Source organism: Candoia aspera, chromosome 1, assembly GCF_035149785.1.
Source record: "Candoia aspera isolate rCanAsp1 chromosome 1, rCanAsp1.hap2, whole genome shotgun sequence".
Classification (NCBI taxonomy): domain Eukaryota; kingdom Metazoa; phylum Chordata; class Lepidosauria; order Squamata; family Boidae; genus Candoia; species Candoia aspera.
The window spans coordinates 31,684,598-31,705,181 of record NC_086153.1 but is presented as its reverse complement, the minus strand read 5'-3'; the positions used below and the strand labels follow the sequence as shown (position 1 = coordinate 31,705,181).

The following is a 20,584-nucleotide window of genomic DNA, read 5'->3' as shown; positions in this document are numbered from 1 at the left end:
GATCTGGGAATGCTAATTTGGTATCAGTCAGGTAGAACTCCCACAAAGCACATTACATTAAACAAAATCAAATGTGAACATAATTTAGAGCATCTAATAGCTTCACAAATGGAGAAATAATTTCAGTTCCTTTCATCAGTCACGAGGACAGTTTTATGGGATGGGGCGGTATATGCTCTGTGCTTCAGGTAAGAGACAAGGATTCCTAACTTTTACCATTCTTCCACTTTCTCCAATGAATATGTAAATAACATGTATTAAATAATAATTGTATCTCTGGAAAAACTAAATACCATAGTGAACTTAGCAATGTAAAATATTCTTAGGAACCACTGTATTATTGAAAAATCAAGAATGTCAGTATTAAGTCATAAAACCACAAGGTAAGCAAAATACAATATGCTAGACCGAAATCTCGTATCTGCAAGGATGAATCCTTTTCCTTCTTCCACCAATCTAACACATTCTTTCTGCATTTTCATTCAATCCAACATTTTTGTAATATAGTACTAAAGCATTTACACCAAATCAAACAGTGAAACGGCCTCAATTCAGATACTGAAAAAAAATCAGGTTTTGCCCAGATGTTTAATTCACATCTTCAAGCAATTCTAACAAGCAATTATCTCACAAATAGACTGCTGGAGAAGTACAAGGAGTGTGCATATTGGCTCTGATAAGGCAATGCAGTGCTTTGATTCGAAGTGTCAAATCAGTTTGACTCAAATTTCTGAACCAATTTTTAAAAGCATTTATGCATACACAAAAGCTCTTCCACACTGTCAAATCAATTCAGACAGATTTGATTCAATCCAACTACTTGATTTGATTCGGAAACTCAAGTCAATTCAGATATTTAATTGAACTGTCTTCTAATCCAATACAAGACACTGCTAGAGGTGTGCAGTATTCAGATATAAAACAGGCAGAAGTCCTTTGGATTCAGTGTGGGCACCTCACTATACCTGTCAGGAGCTCCTTAAAGAAGTCACACGCAGCTACCATTGAGACCACAAAAGGCATGGCCTGCTTTGGATCTGATTACTATATAGCTATAACTATGCTTTCCGAGATACACCTGACAACCGTTTGTGTTAAGGTAGATAAGTTTGATCTTAAAAACTATTCAGAAAATGAGCAAACCAGACCACATTTAAGGGAGGCAATGCACATTACAGCTGACTACCAACAAAGGTAAATAGCTGACATGAGCCTACACTCTCCATGCATGCCCAGCAATCTATTAACATAAGCCTAATATTATCAGTGAGCATCAGTGTGGCTTTTAATAATACACCCCCAAGTAATATCTTGTATGTATTTATGTATGGAAGCCACCACTCACAGAAAAACCATGAATTTAATACTGTTGCTTTCACCAAATCCACCTTAGGTTCACTAATTAACTTTCTCTAATTATTCAATTTAAAAAAAACCTCCAGTTGTCTGACACCCAATTCAGATAAATTATAGCAGGCAAACCATTGCTATAATTCCATGTGTTCTTTTAACATTCAGTCATCTTTGAAGACAATTTAAAATACTCAGTTGGTTCATATATAAGGAAAAGACGCACTCAAGTCAAGCCAGCATCTTGGGGACTATGCAGACACAACTATGTAGTTTTCCTGACGTTACAGAAGTGATTGCCATTGCAGTTTTCTAGGATTTATTTATCTAGCATATAGCCCTGGTATTCCCTGGTGGTCTTCCATCCAAGCATTAGCTAGACTCAATCCAACTTAGTCTCCAAGTCAACAGGTTTGACCAGATCCTGCCATCTGTTGAAAAGATTCAAATGAAGACTTCCGGTGAGTGCCATGGCAAGTTGACACCATGCTGGCAAGCAGAACCACATTTATGAATTGTGGCTGGATGTGGGATCCGGACCAGCAAAATTCCTCCCGAGGAAGGAGAGACTGTTGAGATAATCCATGTGACTCCAGGCAGCCACTCCTCATCAGTATACCAAAGGAATTATTGTTTTGCGGTCGGCTTATAAATTGAGTGGCTGGGAGTTGAGGATACTATCAAGCTCATGCTCATAATACAGCCTTTTAAGGACATAAAGCTCAACCAAGCCTCATTTCTCAATCAATTTTTGGATTTTTTTAACCATGCTGGAAAGATTAAGACCCTTCAGATTGGCAAGGTTTCGCTGTATTCATTGCGTAAGCTGCCTTCTCCTTGGAAAAGGATGGTTTAAATACGATTTTAAAAGCTTTGGAAAAATATTATTTTTTGGTTTACACAGTGAAAGGATACTTAAAATATGGGTATTTTAAAGTTAACAATGGATTAAGGGTCCAGATGGATTTGGAATTATAATTTTGAATTAATTAGAATTCTCCCCTTGGGAAATGATCATTTGAGTTAAAAAGAAACATGATAATGGGACCCTGAAAGTTTGACACTAGAGGGAGTTGGGTTTTTTTAATCCGTTCAACCGTGTTCGATTCTCAGAGACTGCCTGGACAAGTCCCTGCAGTCTTCTTGGCAAGGTTTTTCAGAAGTGGTTTGCCATTGCCTTCTTCCTCAGGCTGAGAGAAAGTGATTGGACTAAGGTTACCCAGCGGCTTTGTGCCTAAGGTGGGACTAGAACTCACAGTCTCCAGGTTTTTAGCCTGATGCCTTAACCACTATACCAAATTGGCTCTAAAGGGAGCTAGAGGATAATAAATTCATTTTGTTAACGAAGAAATAAAGAATGGAGCAAAAAACTTTAATGAATGTTTTTGAACACTGGTCCTCAAAATTACTTGACATGATAGACAGATCACGTGTCAATGAAGTTACAGAAGAACAAGCTATAATGGATAACTTTGAAATTAATTTGAATGTGGACTTAAACGTGTTAAGTAATGAAAAGGATATACAGAAAGATGGACCAGATATACAAATGAAACCAATGGATGTTTCTCTGCCTAAAGGAGATGTATGTCCTAACTAAGCAAGAACCACGCCAAGACAAGGAAGAAGTCTCTAGTGCTTTATTCCTGCTACAGTAGACAGAAAATCCTACCAAACTGAAGAAGCGTGGGAAAACCCAGGCAGATAAACCCCCAAAAGTCAAGGCGGGTCTGTTCTATGTCTCTTTGAATGACAACTCAAACTCTCTAAACTATGCATGCGTTTTCCCCCCTGGATAGGGGCCCCCTCCTGCTCACCATCAGTACTCATGACAATGTACAATTATTAAATCAGAAAAGCAATTTGGGTAACTTTTTCCTACTGGATCTACAAAAGAGGTCTGTCACAGTCTTGAAGGACTTCATGAAAAGTGACAAAAAAAAGACAAGCTTTACTTACTGGGTGTACAAAAGAGGTCTGTTAAAGTTTTGAAAGATTTTTGGGTTAAAAAAAGAGATGAACAGAATGCAAGCTCTGGGACTATCTTTGAAGGGGCTAAAAATTAAGATGGTTAAAAATTCAGGGAAGGAATACAAGGTTGGCATAGTCGATCAAGGTTAAAATAGAAAATTATATCTGGTTTCCCTTACTGGACTTTTGCTGACAATGAACAAATGACAAGGCTTTTCATTTTTATGTTTTAGTTAAGAGATGAGTTATGGGGTGAAGAGAGTATATATTGTATTTAGAGATGGTGATAAGCTATTACAATTGTTTTTACTTGCTGGGATGAAGGGGGAAGTTACTCCCCCCCCTTTTTTCTTTCCTACACATTTTTTTTTTTGTATGTTTCTTTTTTTATTTTTTGTAGTTTGCATTAGCTTTTACTCTTTCTATTTTTAATTCTTAATAAAATTATTTGAGAAAAAAAAGATTCAAATGAAGTAGTGGTTATTTAGTGTACAACTACACACAGTATAAATCAAAATTTACTTCTAATTTTATAAGGCTGCCCAACTCATTACAGTAACAAACAATTCACAAATTATAAACAAAACACTATACATAAAACCAGAAAAATTATATAAACCAATATAGTGTTTATATCGGAGACAAATAATATTCTATCCTTACATACATGATTCTGAAGTGCATATTACACAAAGCAGGGAAGCTGAAACTGCCTGATGATCCTGGAGGGAAAAGAGATAGATAACAAAAACCAGGTTGTTAAGGGATATTTTACGACATTTGGTAGAAATGTAAAAAAGCAAAAAAAAAAAGGTTACAAATATATACATTAATTCAGAAGATTTGAAACTTAAAAGTGGAAAGGTTTGGCATTACCCACAATGGAGGAATGGTTGGTAAAGATGATGGAACTTGCAGAGGTGGCTAAAGTAACATCTTTGATTAGAGAAAAGGCAATAGTTACATTTATGGCTGAATGGAAACCTCTTATAGACTTTCTGGATGAAACAGGGAAAAATGCACTTATGACTTGTGCTTTTGATGATTAGAAAAAACATAGATAATAGAAAGCAGCTACCCAGATGCATACAATTTTAAATCTTGTTGTTCCCAGGCCATGCTGGAAAGGAATTCTGGGCCAGTCAGAATGACCCTTCGCACTGCAGGTGGGCACTAGGGAGTGCAGGTAGGCGAGTGCTGCAGGCAGGTGCTAGGGAGTATGGGTAGTAGGGGGTGGCAGCAGCAGCATGGGGCAGCCGTAAATGCAGGCAGGCCCAAATTTTTATCACGTGACCACGGGGGTGCTGTGACATTTTTTCAGTGCCATTGTAACTTTGAACAGTCGCTGAACAAATGGATGTTAAACAAGGACTACCTGTAACCAGTTTTTTACTACATTATGTTTCTTTGAATATTAAGGTTTACTTTAATTTTTAATGCATTTCCAAGCAAAATTCATGGAGTTGATTTTGTCCTTTAAGTTCTTAGATGATATGAGACTATGATACAAAGTATTCTTTATTGCATATGAATTTAAGATCCTCTTACAAATACCTATAAAGGAAAGGCTAACTAATACATTCCAAGGAACAGAAAAAAGGATGAATGTTGTTCCGTCATTGCAGTAATGACTTGTTCTTTTTACTAACATATTTATATTCTTGTTTTCTACTTATAGTGCTTTCATTAATCTCGACAGATTCTGAACCAGAATTTTCCACTCTACCTTACATAATATTGTTATGTGCTACTTCTTTTAGAAAAACAGCTGAAAAACATTTAACTTTTAAAAATAAATAATTTTCCATTTCATTAATGGTATATAAAGTTATATTGAATACACCTCCAAATACAAGAGAACGTATTATATAATACACTTCCAAAGTACTGTATTTTATTTTGCAATTTTCACTCAATTTCTAAAACACAAAGCATTTTATTTAGCTTTTGATTTCTTAACATTCAATTAAGCAAAGGAATTACATTATACTTTTATTCTGAGCAGTTATCTCTGTGCTTATTCAACAACAAAAGAAAAGGATCTGGTGGGCAGAAATAAAGAAGCACATTATGAAATAATTTTTAATTAAGCGTACTAATTAAGGCCTTCAGCAAAGGATCATTACCTTGTCGTGGTGCTGGAGCTTGAGCACCTCAATGATGCCATGAGCTAAACCGTGAAGGGCCACCCAAGACGGGAAGGTCATGACAGAGAGGTCAGACTAAATGCGATCTCTGGGGAAGGCAATGGCAATCCACCCCAGTATTCTTGCCGTGAAAACTAAATGGATCAGTATAACCAGAGATATGTCGGTATACCATCGGAAGATGAGAACCCCAGGTCGGAAGATGGTCAAAATGCTACTGGGGAGGAACAGAAGATGAGTTCAGCTAGACCCAGATGTGATGACGCAGCTAGCTCAAAGCCGAAAGGACGGCTAGCGGCTGACGGTGCTGGTGGTGAACGGCGAATCCGATGTTCTAAGGATCAACACACCATTGGAACCTGGAATGTAAGATCTATGAGCCAGGGCAAATTGGATGTGGTTATTGGTGAGATGTCAAGATTAAAGACAGACAGTTTGGGCGTCAGTGAACTGAAATGGACTGGAATGGGCCACTTCACATCAAATGACCACCAGATCTACTACTGTGGACAAGAGGACCACAGAAGAAATGGAGTAGCCTTCATAATTAATAGTAAAGTGGCTAAAGCAGTGCTTGGATACAATCCAAAAAACGATAGAATGATCTCAATTCGAATTCAGGGCAAGCCATCTAGCATCACAGTGATCCAAATATACGCCCCAACCACAGACGCTAAAGAAGCTGAAGTAGAGCAGTTCTATGAGGATCTGCAGCACCTACTGGACAGCACGCCTAAAAGAGATGTTATTTTCATCACGGGAGACTGGAATGCTAAGGTGGGCAGTCAAATGACACCTGGAATTACAGGTAAGCATGGCCTGGGAGAACAAAACGAAGCAGGACATAGGCTGATAGAATTTTGCCAAGACAACTCACTCTGCATAACAAACACTCTCTTCCAACAACCTAAGAGATGGCTTTATACATGGACTTCCCCAGATGGACAGCACCGAAATCAGATTGACTACATCCTTTGCAGCCAAAGGTGGCGGACATCTATACAGTCGGTAAAAACAAGACCTGGAGCTGACTGTAGTTCAGATCACGAACTACTTCTTGCACAATTTAGGATCAGATTAAAGAGATTAGGGAAGACCCACAGATCAGCTAGATATGAGCTCACTAATATTCCTAAGGAATATGCAGTGGAGGTGAAGAATAGATTTAAGGGACTGGACTTAGTAGATAGGGTCCCAGAAGAACTACGGACAGAAGTTCGCAACATTGTTCAGGAGGCGGCAACAAAATACATCCCAAAGAAAGAGAAAACCAAGAAGGCAAAATGGCTGTCTGCTGAGACACTAGAAGTAGCCCAAGAAAGAAGGAAAGCAAAAGGCAACAATGATAGGGGGAGATATGCCCGATTAAATGCAAAATTCCAGAGGTTACCCAGAAGAGATAAGGGATTATTTTTAAACAAGCAATGCGCAGAAGTGGAAGAAGACAATAGAATAGGAAGGACAAGAGATCTCTTCCAGAAAATTAGAAACATCGGAGGTAAATTCCAGGCAAAAATGGGTATGATCAAAAACAAAGATGGCAAGGACCTAACAGAAGAAGAAATCAAGAAAAGGTGGCAAGAATATACAGAAGACCTGTATAGGAAGGATAACAACATTGGGGATAGCTTTGACGGTGTGGTCAGTGAGCTAGAGCCAGACATCCTGAAGAGTGAGGTTGAATGGGCCTTAAGAAGCATTGCTAATAACAAGGCAGCAGGAGACAACGGCATCCCAGCTGAACTGTTCAAAGTCTTGCAAGATGATGCTGTCAAGGTAATGCATGCTATATGCCAGCAAATTTGGAAAGCACAAGAATGGCTATCAGACTGGAAAAAATCAACTTATATCCCCATACCAAAAAAGGGAAACACTAAAGAATGTTCAAACTATTGAACAGTGGCACTCATTTCACATGCCAGTAAGGTAATGCTCAAGATCCTGCAAGGTAGACTTCAGCAATTCATGGAGCAAGAATTGCCAGATGTACAAGCTGGGTTTAGAAAAGGCAGAGGAACTAGGGACCAAATTGCCAATATCCGCTGCATAATGGAAAAAGCCAGGGAGTTTCAGAAAAACATCTATTTCTGTTTTATTGACTATTCTAAAGCCTTTGACTGTGTGGACTATAACAAATTGTGGCAAGTTCTTAGTGGTATGGGGATACCAAGTCATCTTGTCTGCCTCCTGAAGAATCTGTATAACGACCAAGTAGCAACAGTAAGAACAGACCATGGAACAACGGACTGGTTTAAGATTGGGAAAGGAGTACGGCAGGGCTGTATACTCTCACCCTACCTATTCAACTTGTACGCAGAACACATCATGCGACATGCTGGGCTTCAGGAATCCAAGGCTGGAGTTAAAATCGCTGGAGGAAACATTAACTATCTCAGATATGCAGATGATACCACTTTGATGGCTGAAAGCGAAGAGGAACTGAGGAGCCTTATGATGAAGGTGAAAGAAGAAAGTGCAAAAGCTGGCTTGCAGCTAAACCTCAAAAAAAACCAAGATTATGGCAACCAGCTTGATTGATAACTGGCAAATAGAGGGAGAAAATGTAGAAGCAGTGAAAGACTTTGTATTTCTAGGTGCGAAGATTACTGCAGATGCTGGCTGCAGTCAGGAAATCAGAAGACGCTTAATCTTTGGGAGAAGAGCCATGACAAATCTCGATCAAATAGTTAAGAGCAGAGACATCACACTGACAACAAAGGTCCGCATAGTTAAAGCAATGGTATTCCCCATAGTAACATATGGCTGCGAGAGCTGGACCATAAGGAAGGCTGAGAGAAGGAAAATAGATGCTTTGGAATTGTGGTGTTGGAGGAAAATTCTGAGAGTGCCTTGGACTGCAGGAAGATCAAACCAGTCCATCCTCCAGGAAAGAAAGCCAGACTGCTCACTTGAGGGAATGATATTAAAGGCAAAACTGAAATACTTTGGCCACATAATGAGAAGACAGGACACCCTGGAGAAGATGCTGATGCTAGGGAGAGTGGAGGGCAAAAGGAAGAGGGGCCAACCAAGGGCAAGATGGATAGATGACATTCTAGAGGTGACGGACTTGTCCCTGGGGGAGCTGGGGGTGTTGACAACCGACAGGAAGCTCTGGCGTGGGCTGGTCCATGAAGTCATGAAGAGTCAGAAGCGACTAAACGAATAAACAACAAGTAATTAAGGCACCAGGCTCAGGGAGACTGTGAGTTGTAGTCCTTCATTAGGCAATGAAGCCAGGTAGGTGACTTCAGGCCAGTCACGCTCTTTCAGCCATGGAAAGAGGGCAATGGCAAATAAAATTCAATCAGCACTGACTTGGAGTCCACCCTCCCAAACTACTAAGTAGCTTTCTACTCATCATTAGAAGAAAATACTACCATTTGTTATTGCACTATGGCATTAAAATATATACAAAAATCTGCATGTATACAGATTTTATATCACTGTGTAAATTTTTGAATATAGATTTACTACTGTATTACTAATAGAAAGGTTGTGAAGAAATACAAAACAAGTATCAGTTGGACAGAACATTAGGAACAGCTAGTAAGCATTATATATGGAGAGCTTTGTTGAATGGAGAGAAATATACACAGACAGAGACTTGTCTTTCTAAATTTACACTTCTGTGAATTTTGCAAATCAGTTTGCCAATTAAAAGTGAAAAGAATACCTGGACAAAAATGCATACAAGCATGAAAATATACCAAAATGAACTGCATCCACAAATCTGTTTGCAAAACTAGATAGGTTATGCAGAACTGCAAACATAAATTATTATTATTGTGGAATATGCAAAAAACAAATTTTAGTGAATGTATATCTTAAAAAAACATGATTTGCCAAAATGAGAAACTAAAAGAAACTTAAAGAAGCGGATTTGACTAATCTTAATAATCTACAAATTGTAACATTTTTTCATCAATCACAGGTTTTTGCACTACTGCAGCAATGTGTACAATTTACATAAGGTCACCCCCACAAAGGAGCATATTCCAAAAAATATTGGCTGAGTCTTACTAATAGCTCAGAAGAAAAGCACTGTTTCATTTTAAAAGCAAAAAGTTTTAAGCAAGTGGATCTTATTCGTTTTTCAATGACTATAGGTAAGAAACTGCCTTAGTAGGCCACCAGTTTTGCATGTGTATTATAAAAAATAATAATGAAGTTGGAACAGGCCACAAGTTCACTTATTCCAAACCTTACCAATCTAAGAAATCTGTTATTGTGTCACCCTAGATAGGTAGCTCATGTTTTAAAATTTCTAAAAAATAGAAATCCACCTATTATCTGAAATAGCTTGTTTATAGTCAAAGATTTTACATACATACATAGAACACCTACCAGCACAGATGAACCAGCTGCTAACAGCAGGCTCCTACCCAGCCTGGCTCACACAAGGTAGGACAGTGCTGATCATGAAAGACCGCCCCCAAGGGAACAGCACCATCCAATTACCAGCCAATAGCCTGCCTCCCCACAACATGGAAAGTCCTATCAGGCATCATAGCCACCAAGCTGCAGGACCATATAGGCCAGTACATGAGCATAGCTCAGAAGGGTATTGGGAACAACACCAGAGGCTCCAAATGCCAGTTGCTCATAGATAGAGCAGTCGCCTGAGACTCAAGGTCTAGACAGACCAATCTGTGCACAGCCTGGATTGACTACAGGAAAGCCTACAACTCAATGCCTCACACGTGTATCTGTGAATGCCTGGTGCTATACAAAGTCAACAGGACACTCAGGACCTTCCTCAAGAACTCAGTGGGACTGTGGAAGACAACACTGGAAGTCAACTCAAGACAGCTCGCACAAGTGGCCATCAAGTGCAGCATATACCAAGGTGATGGGGTGGAACTACCAGCAGGCCACATAGCAGACATACAGACCAGCTACAAGTACCTTGGTATCCCACAGACACATGGGAACCACAATGAGGAGGCAAGGAAGACAGCAACATCCAAGTACCACAAAGGATAAGACAGGTCCTGAAGAGCCAGCTCAATGGGAAGAACAAGATCCATACCATCAACATGTACAGTATGCCCTGCCACTCATCAGATACCCTGCTGGTATAGTGAGCTGGCCAAAGGAGGACATGGCGGTTGCTGATGTGAAGACCCAGAAGCTCCTCACAAGGTACAGAGGCTTCCACCCCAAGTCCAACACCCAGAGACTGTACACCAGGCAGAAAGAGGGTGGGCGGGATCTGGTGAGTGTCAAAGCCACTGTCCTGGATGAGACACAGAGCATCCAGGAGTACATCAGTAAGACGGCGCCTAAAGATGAGCTGCTGAGAGAATGTCCGAGGCAGCAGCAGACATGAAAGGAAGATCAAGCAGAGGAAGTGCCATGGCAAGACAAGACTCTGCATGGGATATACCATCGACAGATAGCTGAGGTGGCTGACCTTGGGAAATCCTACCAGTGGCTGGAAAGAGCTGGACTAAAAGACAGCACTGAGGCACTGATCATAGCAGCACAAGAACAGGCACTAAGCACCCAATCCATAGAAGCAGGGGTCTACCACACTAGACAGGACCCAAGGTGCAAACTGTGCAGAGAGGCCTCAGAAACAGTCCAACACATAGTGGCAGGGCATAAGATGCAGGCAGGAACAGCATACACTGAATGGCACAACCAAGTAGCTGGCATTGTGCACAGGAACATCTGCACAGTGCATGGGCTAGACCCTCCCAAGTCCAGTTGGAGATTTCACAGGTCGTGGAGAATGACAGGGCTAAGATTCTGTGGGACTTCCAGATCCAGACAGACAGGCAGGTACTGGCCAACCAACCAGACATTGTGGTAGCAGACAAGGACCAGAAGATAGCAATGGTGATAGATGTAGTGGTGCCAAGTGACAGCAGCATCAGAAAGTCTGTTGGAGAGTATCATGTATTTGTAAGCCTGGAGGAGGAACTAGAGAGGGTGTGGAAAGTGAAGGCCAAAGTGGTCCTAATGGTGGTAGGAACACTCAGGGCTGACTCCTAAGCTGGGAGAGTGGCTCCAACAGATCCCAGGAGCAACATCAGTGCTCTCTGTCCTGAAGAGTGCAATGGTAGGAACAGCTAAGATACAGTGCAGAACCCTCAAACTCACAGGCCTCTGGTAGAGGACCTGAGATTGAGGAAGACACATACCACCCATAGGGTGAGAAGGGAATTTTTTATATATATACACACACACACAGTACATACGTACATGCATCATCACTGATGTAACAGATTTAAAATACCTAATGAGGCTATCTTACTATTCTCTTCTTCAGCCCAGATAAACACAACTCTTTCCTCAGAAAGGCTAGTTTTACAAGCAAACACATCAGAAACACAGATGGGTTTGTGACAGGTATGTAACTTGCATGATGACTTGCCTGCTAGGAGTGAAAATTGTAGACATATGCTGCCTAGATAATGCTACTGGGCAGGCAAATCACCCACAATCAAAAGCCTCTTGCTTCCAAGAGGAGTATCCTCATATGAGAGGGTAGGGGTTCATCATCCAAGAATGCGGCTCCTCATATAAGAACACTTCCCTCATTTTAGAAATTAGCTCTTCCTTCCCCAAGACTCTCATTCTCTGTGACCATGAGGGAGCTATGCTTTAAGGAGCAGGACAAATGTAACACATTCCAGAAGGTCTTGTCTGAATATCTTATTGCCTCTGTAGGCATCTGCAGCCCAGCCACCTTGGTTTCAGTGGGAGAGGCTTGTTTTCCAAGAGCCAGGAGCTCACTACACTGAGCAAATACTTTTTATACTTAACAGGCAGACCATCAGTTGTTGAGAGTCAGGCAGCATACAGGTTTAATAAATTATTACCATACATTTGATACTCTATGAAATAAACCAGAAAACATTCCCTCCTCCATTGGCTTTCTATTTTCATATACTGTTTATTGGCAAGTTTGGTTTTCTTGCCATCATTTAGCTAAAAGCTAGCTTTATTGTATATTTTTCAGCGTTTGGACTCCTTATGCTTTGCCTCTTAAGGTGACGGGGTCAAAGTGCTCCTCCCCCGTCCTCCTGCTTGGAAAGCTCCCTTCTTCCTGTTTGTTCTCTCTGGTTGTGAATGGCTAATTGCTTCCTCTTTCTAGAGTTCTAGCTAGAGTGCCAATACTGAGATCATTCAAAATTTAAGTTTTGTTTGAGGAACAGCCTGAAAAACTGGATGCTGCAAATTTCTTTAATAAAGTATATTCCCTGGATGAATATGAATGCTCACACACAAAAAATCCTCAATGCGTGTAATTAGGTTTTCCCACAGGACTTACTCAATAAATGGTTATCATATTGTAAACTCATGTACTTCTTGGGGTGTGGAAAGAACTGAAAATATTAACTCATATTAGTTAATTCATATTAGTAGTACTACATGACACAGTGTCAAACTGGGATAAATGTTTTTTCCAATCTTAGACATTGTTGCAACCTTATATGAACAGCTTGCACTCAGAACCAAAAGGAAGTGTGATTAACAGAACTTCAAGACAAACTGTCTATGGTACGCTCTCTGGGAACAATATATAAGAAGTGGCATTTTCTAATGGAAGTTGCAAAAATTTAAATATTACTATACCATAATATAGTTACCACAAACTGGTGTAGTAGTTCAACTGTGTATGAGAAATATTAAAACTGTATTTTTTGAAATGAAAAGTATGAGGCAATTTAGGAAGATATATTCTGCTTACCCTAATTATACAATGAACTGCCAATAATTATAGATTTGATGCACTGTAGAAATGTTGAAAGGTGACTCAAGCTTAAAAATATGTAGAATTTGTTGAGTTATTGAAGTTTCAGTATGCTAACCATCCCACCATACCCACATTTCAGGGAAGCACTGATCTCGGTTTATCCCTTCCATACACTAATTTGTAAAGCTTATTATCATATCCTCGATAATGTGAGACTCATACAATTAATTGGCAAATCACCATGTAAATTTCATGTTTAGGCAAAATTTATGTTATTTTTCATTATTTTGAAAAAAAAAATAAGGTTAAGGTTGGATGCACATCTTCATAAGTGTTCAGTTACACATTTAGAAGCACTATATAAAGTCAAATAAACGAACATCTGCCTCAAGTACTCTATTAAAAATATAAAAATACAAACTTCTGTGTCTATCCATAAACTAACTCCTTCTAATCTAAAAGGGCTGATCTTAGATTTAGTGCCTCCAAGCATTATGCATAATGCATAAGAAGTACAATGCTAATCCTGTGCTAGAATTTCATATTTACATATAAAATAGCCAAAACTCCTGTCCAAGACGACAGAATTTTAGAACATGTAGAGTATCATTTTGCTATTCATCCATAATGTGTCAAGACTGGACACATTATGGCATAGAAAAACTGTTGTATATTCTAACAACTGTGTTTAGTGTAGCCAAGAAGCAATTTGGAATTCTTGAATGTAATCCTCTACTACAGAAGTTACCACTTAAATCTTAGGACAGCTGCACAATGTTGTTTTAAAAATAATTTCTCTGATCCTTGCCATAAAGATGGCTGGAGAAATAAATTAATTTCTTAATATGCATAGCCCCACATTTATTACTCATGATGACCATTTTGCAATTATCTTTTACATAAAACTCCCACTCTTGCCAACATTTATATTGTAAAAGACAGCTTAAAAATACGCCTGCAAATATTTACTACTCAATCTGACTATCCATTACAGAAAAAATATTGTGTAGTTTGGAAAATTAGAATGAAGTAATAAAATCTGGGGTTGTAAACTTTGCAATAGAAAATTGGAACCCTTATGTGGTTTTTAATTTTAGATGTACACCAAGTTCCTGTATTTATTAGATCAACATATTGACGGCTTTAATACAGCCCTTTCTCAGATGTGCTGATGTACTATAAACAGAGAGCTTTCTCTGTACCTGAGTACACAAATATAACATATCTGTTTGCAGGCTCGTGTGGCAGAGTGGTAGGCAGCAGTATTGCAACCAAAACTCTCCTCATGACCCGAGTTCGATCCCAGAGGAAACTGGATTCTTGGGTAGCCGGTTCAGGTCGACTCAGCCTTCCATCCTTCCGAGGTCAGTAAAATGAGTACCCAGCTTGCTGGGGAAGGCAATGGCAAACCACCCCACTCTATAGTCTGCCAAGAAAATATCATGAAAGCAGCATCCCCCCAAAGGGTCAGACATGAGCAGCACCTTTTTCACCATTTGCAGGCTAGAGTGTGAAAGTCCATTGTGATATCACCATACCACAATGCAGGAAACAGCTTTAAATTTTAGTCACATCAACATAAGACTGACTTGAAAACAGGAGATTTCAGGAATCAGTATAAAAGAAAATTCCTATTGCAATAGTATACCTAGAAGAAAAGACAGACCCTAAAATGTTGATAGATTAAAAATTATACATCTCAGGGGGAAAATCTTGAGGCAATTCAATGTACTTCTTGAACAGAAAAATGGTTAAAAAACCAACATTAAGAAAAAGTGGGAAATGGACAAAAAAGATAAATAATAAGAAAGACAAAGACTTTAAAGAGATGACATATAATTAGAGACTGTATATATAGTAGCAAGTGGATATGCGTTCAGTGGAAGAGCAAAATGACAATAAACAGTATAAACCAAACAAAAGCAGAGAAACTTTGTTAATATTTGGACTGATCCCCCCAAAAGACAGAAAATCTGTAAAGATCTGATTGCATCTCCAAAAATGTAAAAGAAAAAACTGAATGAATCTTGGAGATTAGGGGGGGAAATACCCAGAATTCTTTGTAGTTTCCAGGGCTATTCGGTATGTGTGCTATCAGCAATAGAAAGATAAGTACAAAATTTGTATGGACTTAGTGTGAACTTACAGACTGCAGCGCTAACTGGCAATGACCTGAATTACAGAAATAACTGGCATTCTGGACATTACACATACCAAGAAAAAAATTGTCTTTCCAGAGACCTCACCTAAGCACTGAAAGTTGCCATGGAAAAGTTCAACCTGTCCCAGGAGCAGGTACAGCCTTATGGTAGCAGAGCACTGATGCTATCCAGCACACTGAAATTGCTGGTTAGACAGCAAAGCCTACAAGATTAGGGCCTCCAAAAGGAATGAAGACTCTTCCCTCCAAAGCTGTTCCAAGATTACTATTTTTTTTACTACATTGCAATAGTTTATATGTCCAAGTATTAATGAACTAAGAGAATATTTTGTATTTGCTTTGAATTGTAAATATCTTCATGCTTATTTTCTCCCTTATATTTTTGTGCCCAGAATATTTCTTGACCTATTCACAAAATAACATATCATTATCCTCACAAACTGTTCCATCAGTGAAAATATAACTCATAAAAAGCATTAGCTCAGGCTGAAGAACATTCCTGTCATTAACTCTGATCTCTGATTTAAAATATGAAGGAGAAATATGACAAACGATCTGACCAAAATTGTACAGAGGGAGGCCCTGTTGTATGATAGAATTAATCCTCACTGATAGAAGGAACTGACAGTTGAGAAGCTGTTCAAGGTATAAGCATGCTTCTACCCTCATTTAAATCCAAGGGAGTCTGATCATTTGTCTCAGCAAGTGACAGCACTTGGTCAATGTTATCTGAAGTCTAAGCTGGGTTATGCCTGGTGAATACCTAATACTTGAATGGGTGGCCACCAAAAAATACAATTTCCATTGACCATACAGAAACGTCTACGTCAAATAGTTTGTTGTATTTTTGCTACTTAAAGACTGTTTGTATTTCATTTCAGGATGTCAGGTTTGTAACTAAGGGAAGTTAATTCCATTTGTAACTGAACTTGAAATTATGCAATTCCTATTCAGTGGTTTGTGATTTTAATAACTATACAATGCTACAAATACATACAGCTGTGTTTTAAAACAAGCATTATTTTGCAACTATACTATCTCTGATCATTAAAGATGTTCTAAACAAAGAATGTATGTAAAATATTAGATATTTTTCTTCTCATTTTTAAAACAATCTTAAAAAGGTTGAACATGAATGTTTATGCTATTATTATTGAATAGCGACTAATTCTTGCTCAATTTAATTCCTACTATTTAACACTTATTTTGGAGGCTTCTTTCATTTACCAGTTTGGTCTAGTGGTTAAGGCACCAGGCTAGAAACCAGGAGACTGAGAGTTCTAGTCCTGCCTTAGGCATGAAAGCCGGCTGGGTGACCTCGGGCCAGCCACTCTCTCTCAGCCCAACTCACCTCACAGGGTTGCTGTTGTGGGGAAAATAGGAGGAGGAAGGAGTATTAGGTATGTTCGCCTTGAGTTATTTATAGAAATAATAAAGGTGGGATTGAATATAAATAAATTTACATTAATGCCTGTTAAGCCACATAGTATGCTATGCTTTTTTACGTTCATGTATACATTTTATTTTGTATAGATAAATTAACTTTGCTAATGCAATGGCATCATTGAAAGAAGCAAGGGAAAAATGCTGCATAGTGATCTGTTTAGGGCCAAAGCTGGGCAGTGACAGAAGGCTGGGCTAATTTACTAGCTCTTTATACAGGAAGGGAGGTTCTCATTCCAAATACTGCTTGCCGTAGGAGGACTAGAGTCATCATTCACTGACTCTTGATCCAGTGCGTGCAAAGAGAAGGCGGGCTTTCAGTAACAATAGTCTGGTGGAGCCTGAAGCTTCAGACAGCCTGCAGAACCTCCCCACCACCATGCGGAACTACATACAGTAGGCTACATAGGACAGTAAAAACTGAGTTCACATACATACTTAACAAAAAAGAAAGAAAAGTTTTCTAGATCAGCTAATCCAAGGGTGACACACATAAAGGGGGGGAGGGGGAGCAGCGGAAAAATGAAAATTAAAAAGAGGATGTGGTGAAAAAAAAAACAGCTTTTTCATTTGTGACCACTTAAGCATCAACAAGTCAGATGGGGAAAAATAGCAATTACCCCACCCTCCCTCTTTGTGAGCATACATTCTTCCAGCATGCCGCATTATGCCACTGTGGCAGACAGAACTATTCCCATAACATCCTTATTTTCTACAATGTGGCATTTAAATTCCTGCAGACTGCACACTTAACATCTCTGCTGGGAAAAATGTTAACAACAGACTCCAGACACAAAGGAAAAGCTGCCAGTTGGTGTAATAAATAACAAGAATTACAACAGCCTATAACTATTCTTCAAGCAAAAATATAACACATATCAGCAAATCCCCCTTGCATCAGACTGCTTTGACAAAGCACACTGCATGCCCAGAGTCTCTGCCACACCCATCTTCTCACTGCAGAATCTCCCCAATACAAACCTTGGTACAGTTCCAACAAATTATCATATAAACCTCGAACACCCTACTCAAATTCCAACACTCCCTTTAAAATAAGTCTCCTCTCCCTTTCCAGGGCATCCTGGAACCCCTTCCTAGGTGACTTACCAGAACAGGTTATGACCCACTCCCATCTTCTATTAATTCCTTCCATGATCACATGCTTAAACCTCATCCCCAACTAGAACCCCAAAGCCTTCACACCGGCAAAACATACTTCCGCCTCCTTCTTCCAGACCACTTACCTTTCTCCACTTCCCAAACCCTTTCCAGGTCTCACTGCTACCAATCCACCCTCCTGACTTTACAGGCAGCTTTGCTCAGTTCGGCTCACAGCAGTTACAGACAATTCCCCCCAGCTCGCCGTCAGGCAAATTCCCTCTGCCCCAACGCACAAAGAAAGCGCTACTTCCAAAGACCACCGCAGCCACCTCCCCGACGCTCACAGCCCCGGGCGTTTTCTTTAAAACTCGCCAATCCCCACCACACGGACTTCAGGGCCTTGTAAAGCCACGGCTAACTTACTTTCTGGGTCCCCGCCCTGCACGCACGCACAATTTGGCCTCCTCTCCCTTACACGACTCCCTCTCCATCACAAAGCCCACCAGCCACGCCCCTCACCCCTCGGACACCTTCCGGGAATGCCTCCTCCACCAGCCTTCCCAAAGCTGGCGCTCCTCCAGATATGTTGGACTGCCTTTCCTATCGTGCTCAGCCAGCAGGCCGGGCTAGGCGGTGAAGGGCGATGCAGTCGCACCCGCCGGAAAGGGGGAGCCAGCGCCAGGAGGTCGCCTCCGGACCTCTCAGGACCGCTCGCCCGCTCGCCATCCACTCACCGGGAGAGGCCGGGGCGGCGCCCTTCTTGGCGGCGGAGGGCTCCTCTCGCTTGGGCGGCAGCGGGGCGCTGCGGGGGGGGATGGCGGGTGCGCGGGGCTCTTCCCGGTGTGGAGGCGGCAGCGGGGCGCTGCGGGGGGGTTGCCTATCCTTCTCCCCCGGAGGGGCGCCCTCGGAGGCGGCAGCGACAGGAGCGGTGCTGGTGGGGACGACGGGGGGGCTGACCCAAGCGGGCTGGGGGAATGGGGGCGGGCTGGGCGGCTGCTCCCACGAGGCGCCCCGATCCATCAGCGGCGGGGAGGAGGTGGGCGCCGGGGGCACAGCGGCGGGCTTCCTCTCCCTCACTTCCAGCTGCTCGTCATCCAGCTCTTCGTCGTCGTCGTCGTCCTCCTCCTCCTCGTCCTCCGGGTCCCCCACAAACTGGTACTGGAAAAGGGGCTGCTGCGGTTGCTGCTGCGGTTGCCGCCAGCCCTGCTCAGCCGTCGCCGCGGCGGCGGCAGTGGTGGTGGAGGAGACCAAGGGGGTTTGGTCCGGGTCGTCCATGCTCGTTGCGGGCTTGTTTCGCAGGAACAATGAGCCAGATAACAACTGCCGAGCGATAAAAAGCGGAGGGGAAAAGGGCTGGAGCTTGGCGCGCGGGGAGGGGCGGAGAAGGAGGGGGAGGGAGCCAGGCAAGGCGGGCGGCTGCGCAGCCACCGCCGCTGGGAGAGATGCTGCGATGCCGCGGGAGAAGAGAGGAGCCGCGCCAGCCCCGCCACCACCTCCACGCCCTACTGAGTCACCGAAGGCGGTTATTGGCGCGCGCGCAAAGTTGCAAGTTCCTTGCGAGGCGCAGAGAAGTCACGCCCGGTTCCTTTTTGCTCCGCCCTCCCTGACGCCAGCCTACCCAAACAGAGAAAGATAACCCAGTGGGCCAATAGGAGGAGAGAACCACGGTTCCTGGAGGAGGAAGCCCCGCCCGCTCTTCTTCTTCCCTGTTATTCAGCAAAGAAGAACGGTTGGGTTGGGGGAGATTTGAAGGGTAGTGTTGGTAGTAGGGTGTAGCGCTTAGGTGAAAGGCGGAAGTTCGGAGCCGGGCTCGGAAGGGCTCTACACGTGCACTGTTGCAAGCGGGGAGGGGGAAAGAGAGAACTGGGAGGCTTTGTGCGCACGTGCAGCCGAGGGCCAGCTGTATTTAGTTGCAATTTTGCTTTCACTGCCGCGTGCTTCACGGGGTGCCACACAGCCAAAAGATCTCGTAGCTATGCACATTAAACAATTACCATCATAATGCAGAGTCATGCTTGAACAGAAGATTTACGACTCGGAAGGATAACGCTTTGTGTAGCTTAGTGTAGAGCAGTGCTTCCCAAACCTGGATAAATTACCCAAGATTCAGTAAAAGTGTTTTTTTGGGGGGTAACGAGACATGAACCCAATCACAAACTTTAACTGACTTAAAGTGTTTTACTTACATTGGATAAGAAGGACTTTCTGATAAGCGGTTTTCAGTAATGAAGGAAAAAGTTTGGGAAGCACTGCTGTAGAGTCACTTTGTGAATGAGACCACATACTGATGGGCAAATCTGATAAAATGGGCTGCAGTTTTGAATGTTAGTAATCGATGCTAAGAGAGCCAGTTTGGCACTGGGCTAGAAACCGGGAGACTGTGGGGTTGCTTTGGGCACAAAGCCAGCTGGGTGCCTTGGGCCAGTCCCTCTCTCTCAGCCCTAGGAAGCAGGCAATGGCAAGCCACTTCTGAAATCTTGCCAAGAAAACTGCGGTCACCAGGAGTCAACACTGATTCAAAAGCATTAAAAAAAACCTTGTCTTTTGAAGTGTGAAAGATGTCTGATTCCTTTTTCCGTAGTGTCCCTCAAGTCCCTGTCTTGTCATCTGGGGGACCTAGGACGCCAACCTTTTCCAGAAGGCCATTAAGATAGTCCCACTCCAATAGCTTTCCCTAGGATTCATTCTCCAGTGAAATCTTAC

General features: G+C 41.7%; 1 protein-coding gene across 1 annotated transcript in view; it reads right to left on the bottom strand.

The window, feature by feature from the left end:
* Positions 1-19,070, bottom strand: part of RTN4 (reticulon 4) — a 51,622-nt gene extending 32,552 nt beyond the window's left edge. Inside the window, exon 1 of the mRNA XM_063301371.1 lies at positions 18,616-19,070. Coding sequence (XP_063157441.1) covers positions 18,616-18,901 — 286 coding nt within the window. The 5' untranslated portion in view covers positions 18,902-19,070. The remainder of the gene's footprint in view (positions 1-18,615) is intronic.
* Between the last annotated feature and the right edge of the window lie 1,514 nt (positions 19,071-20,584).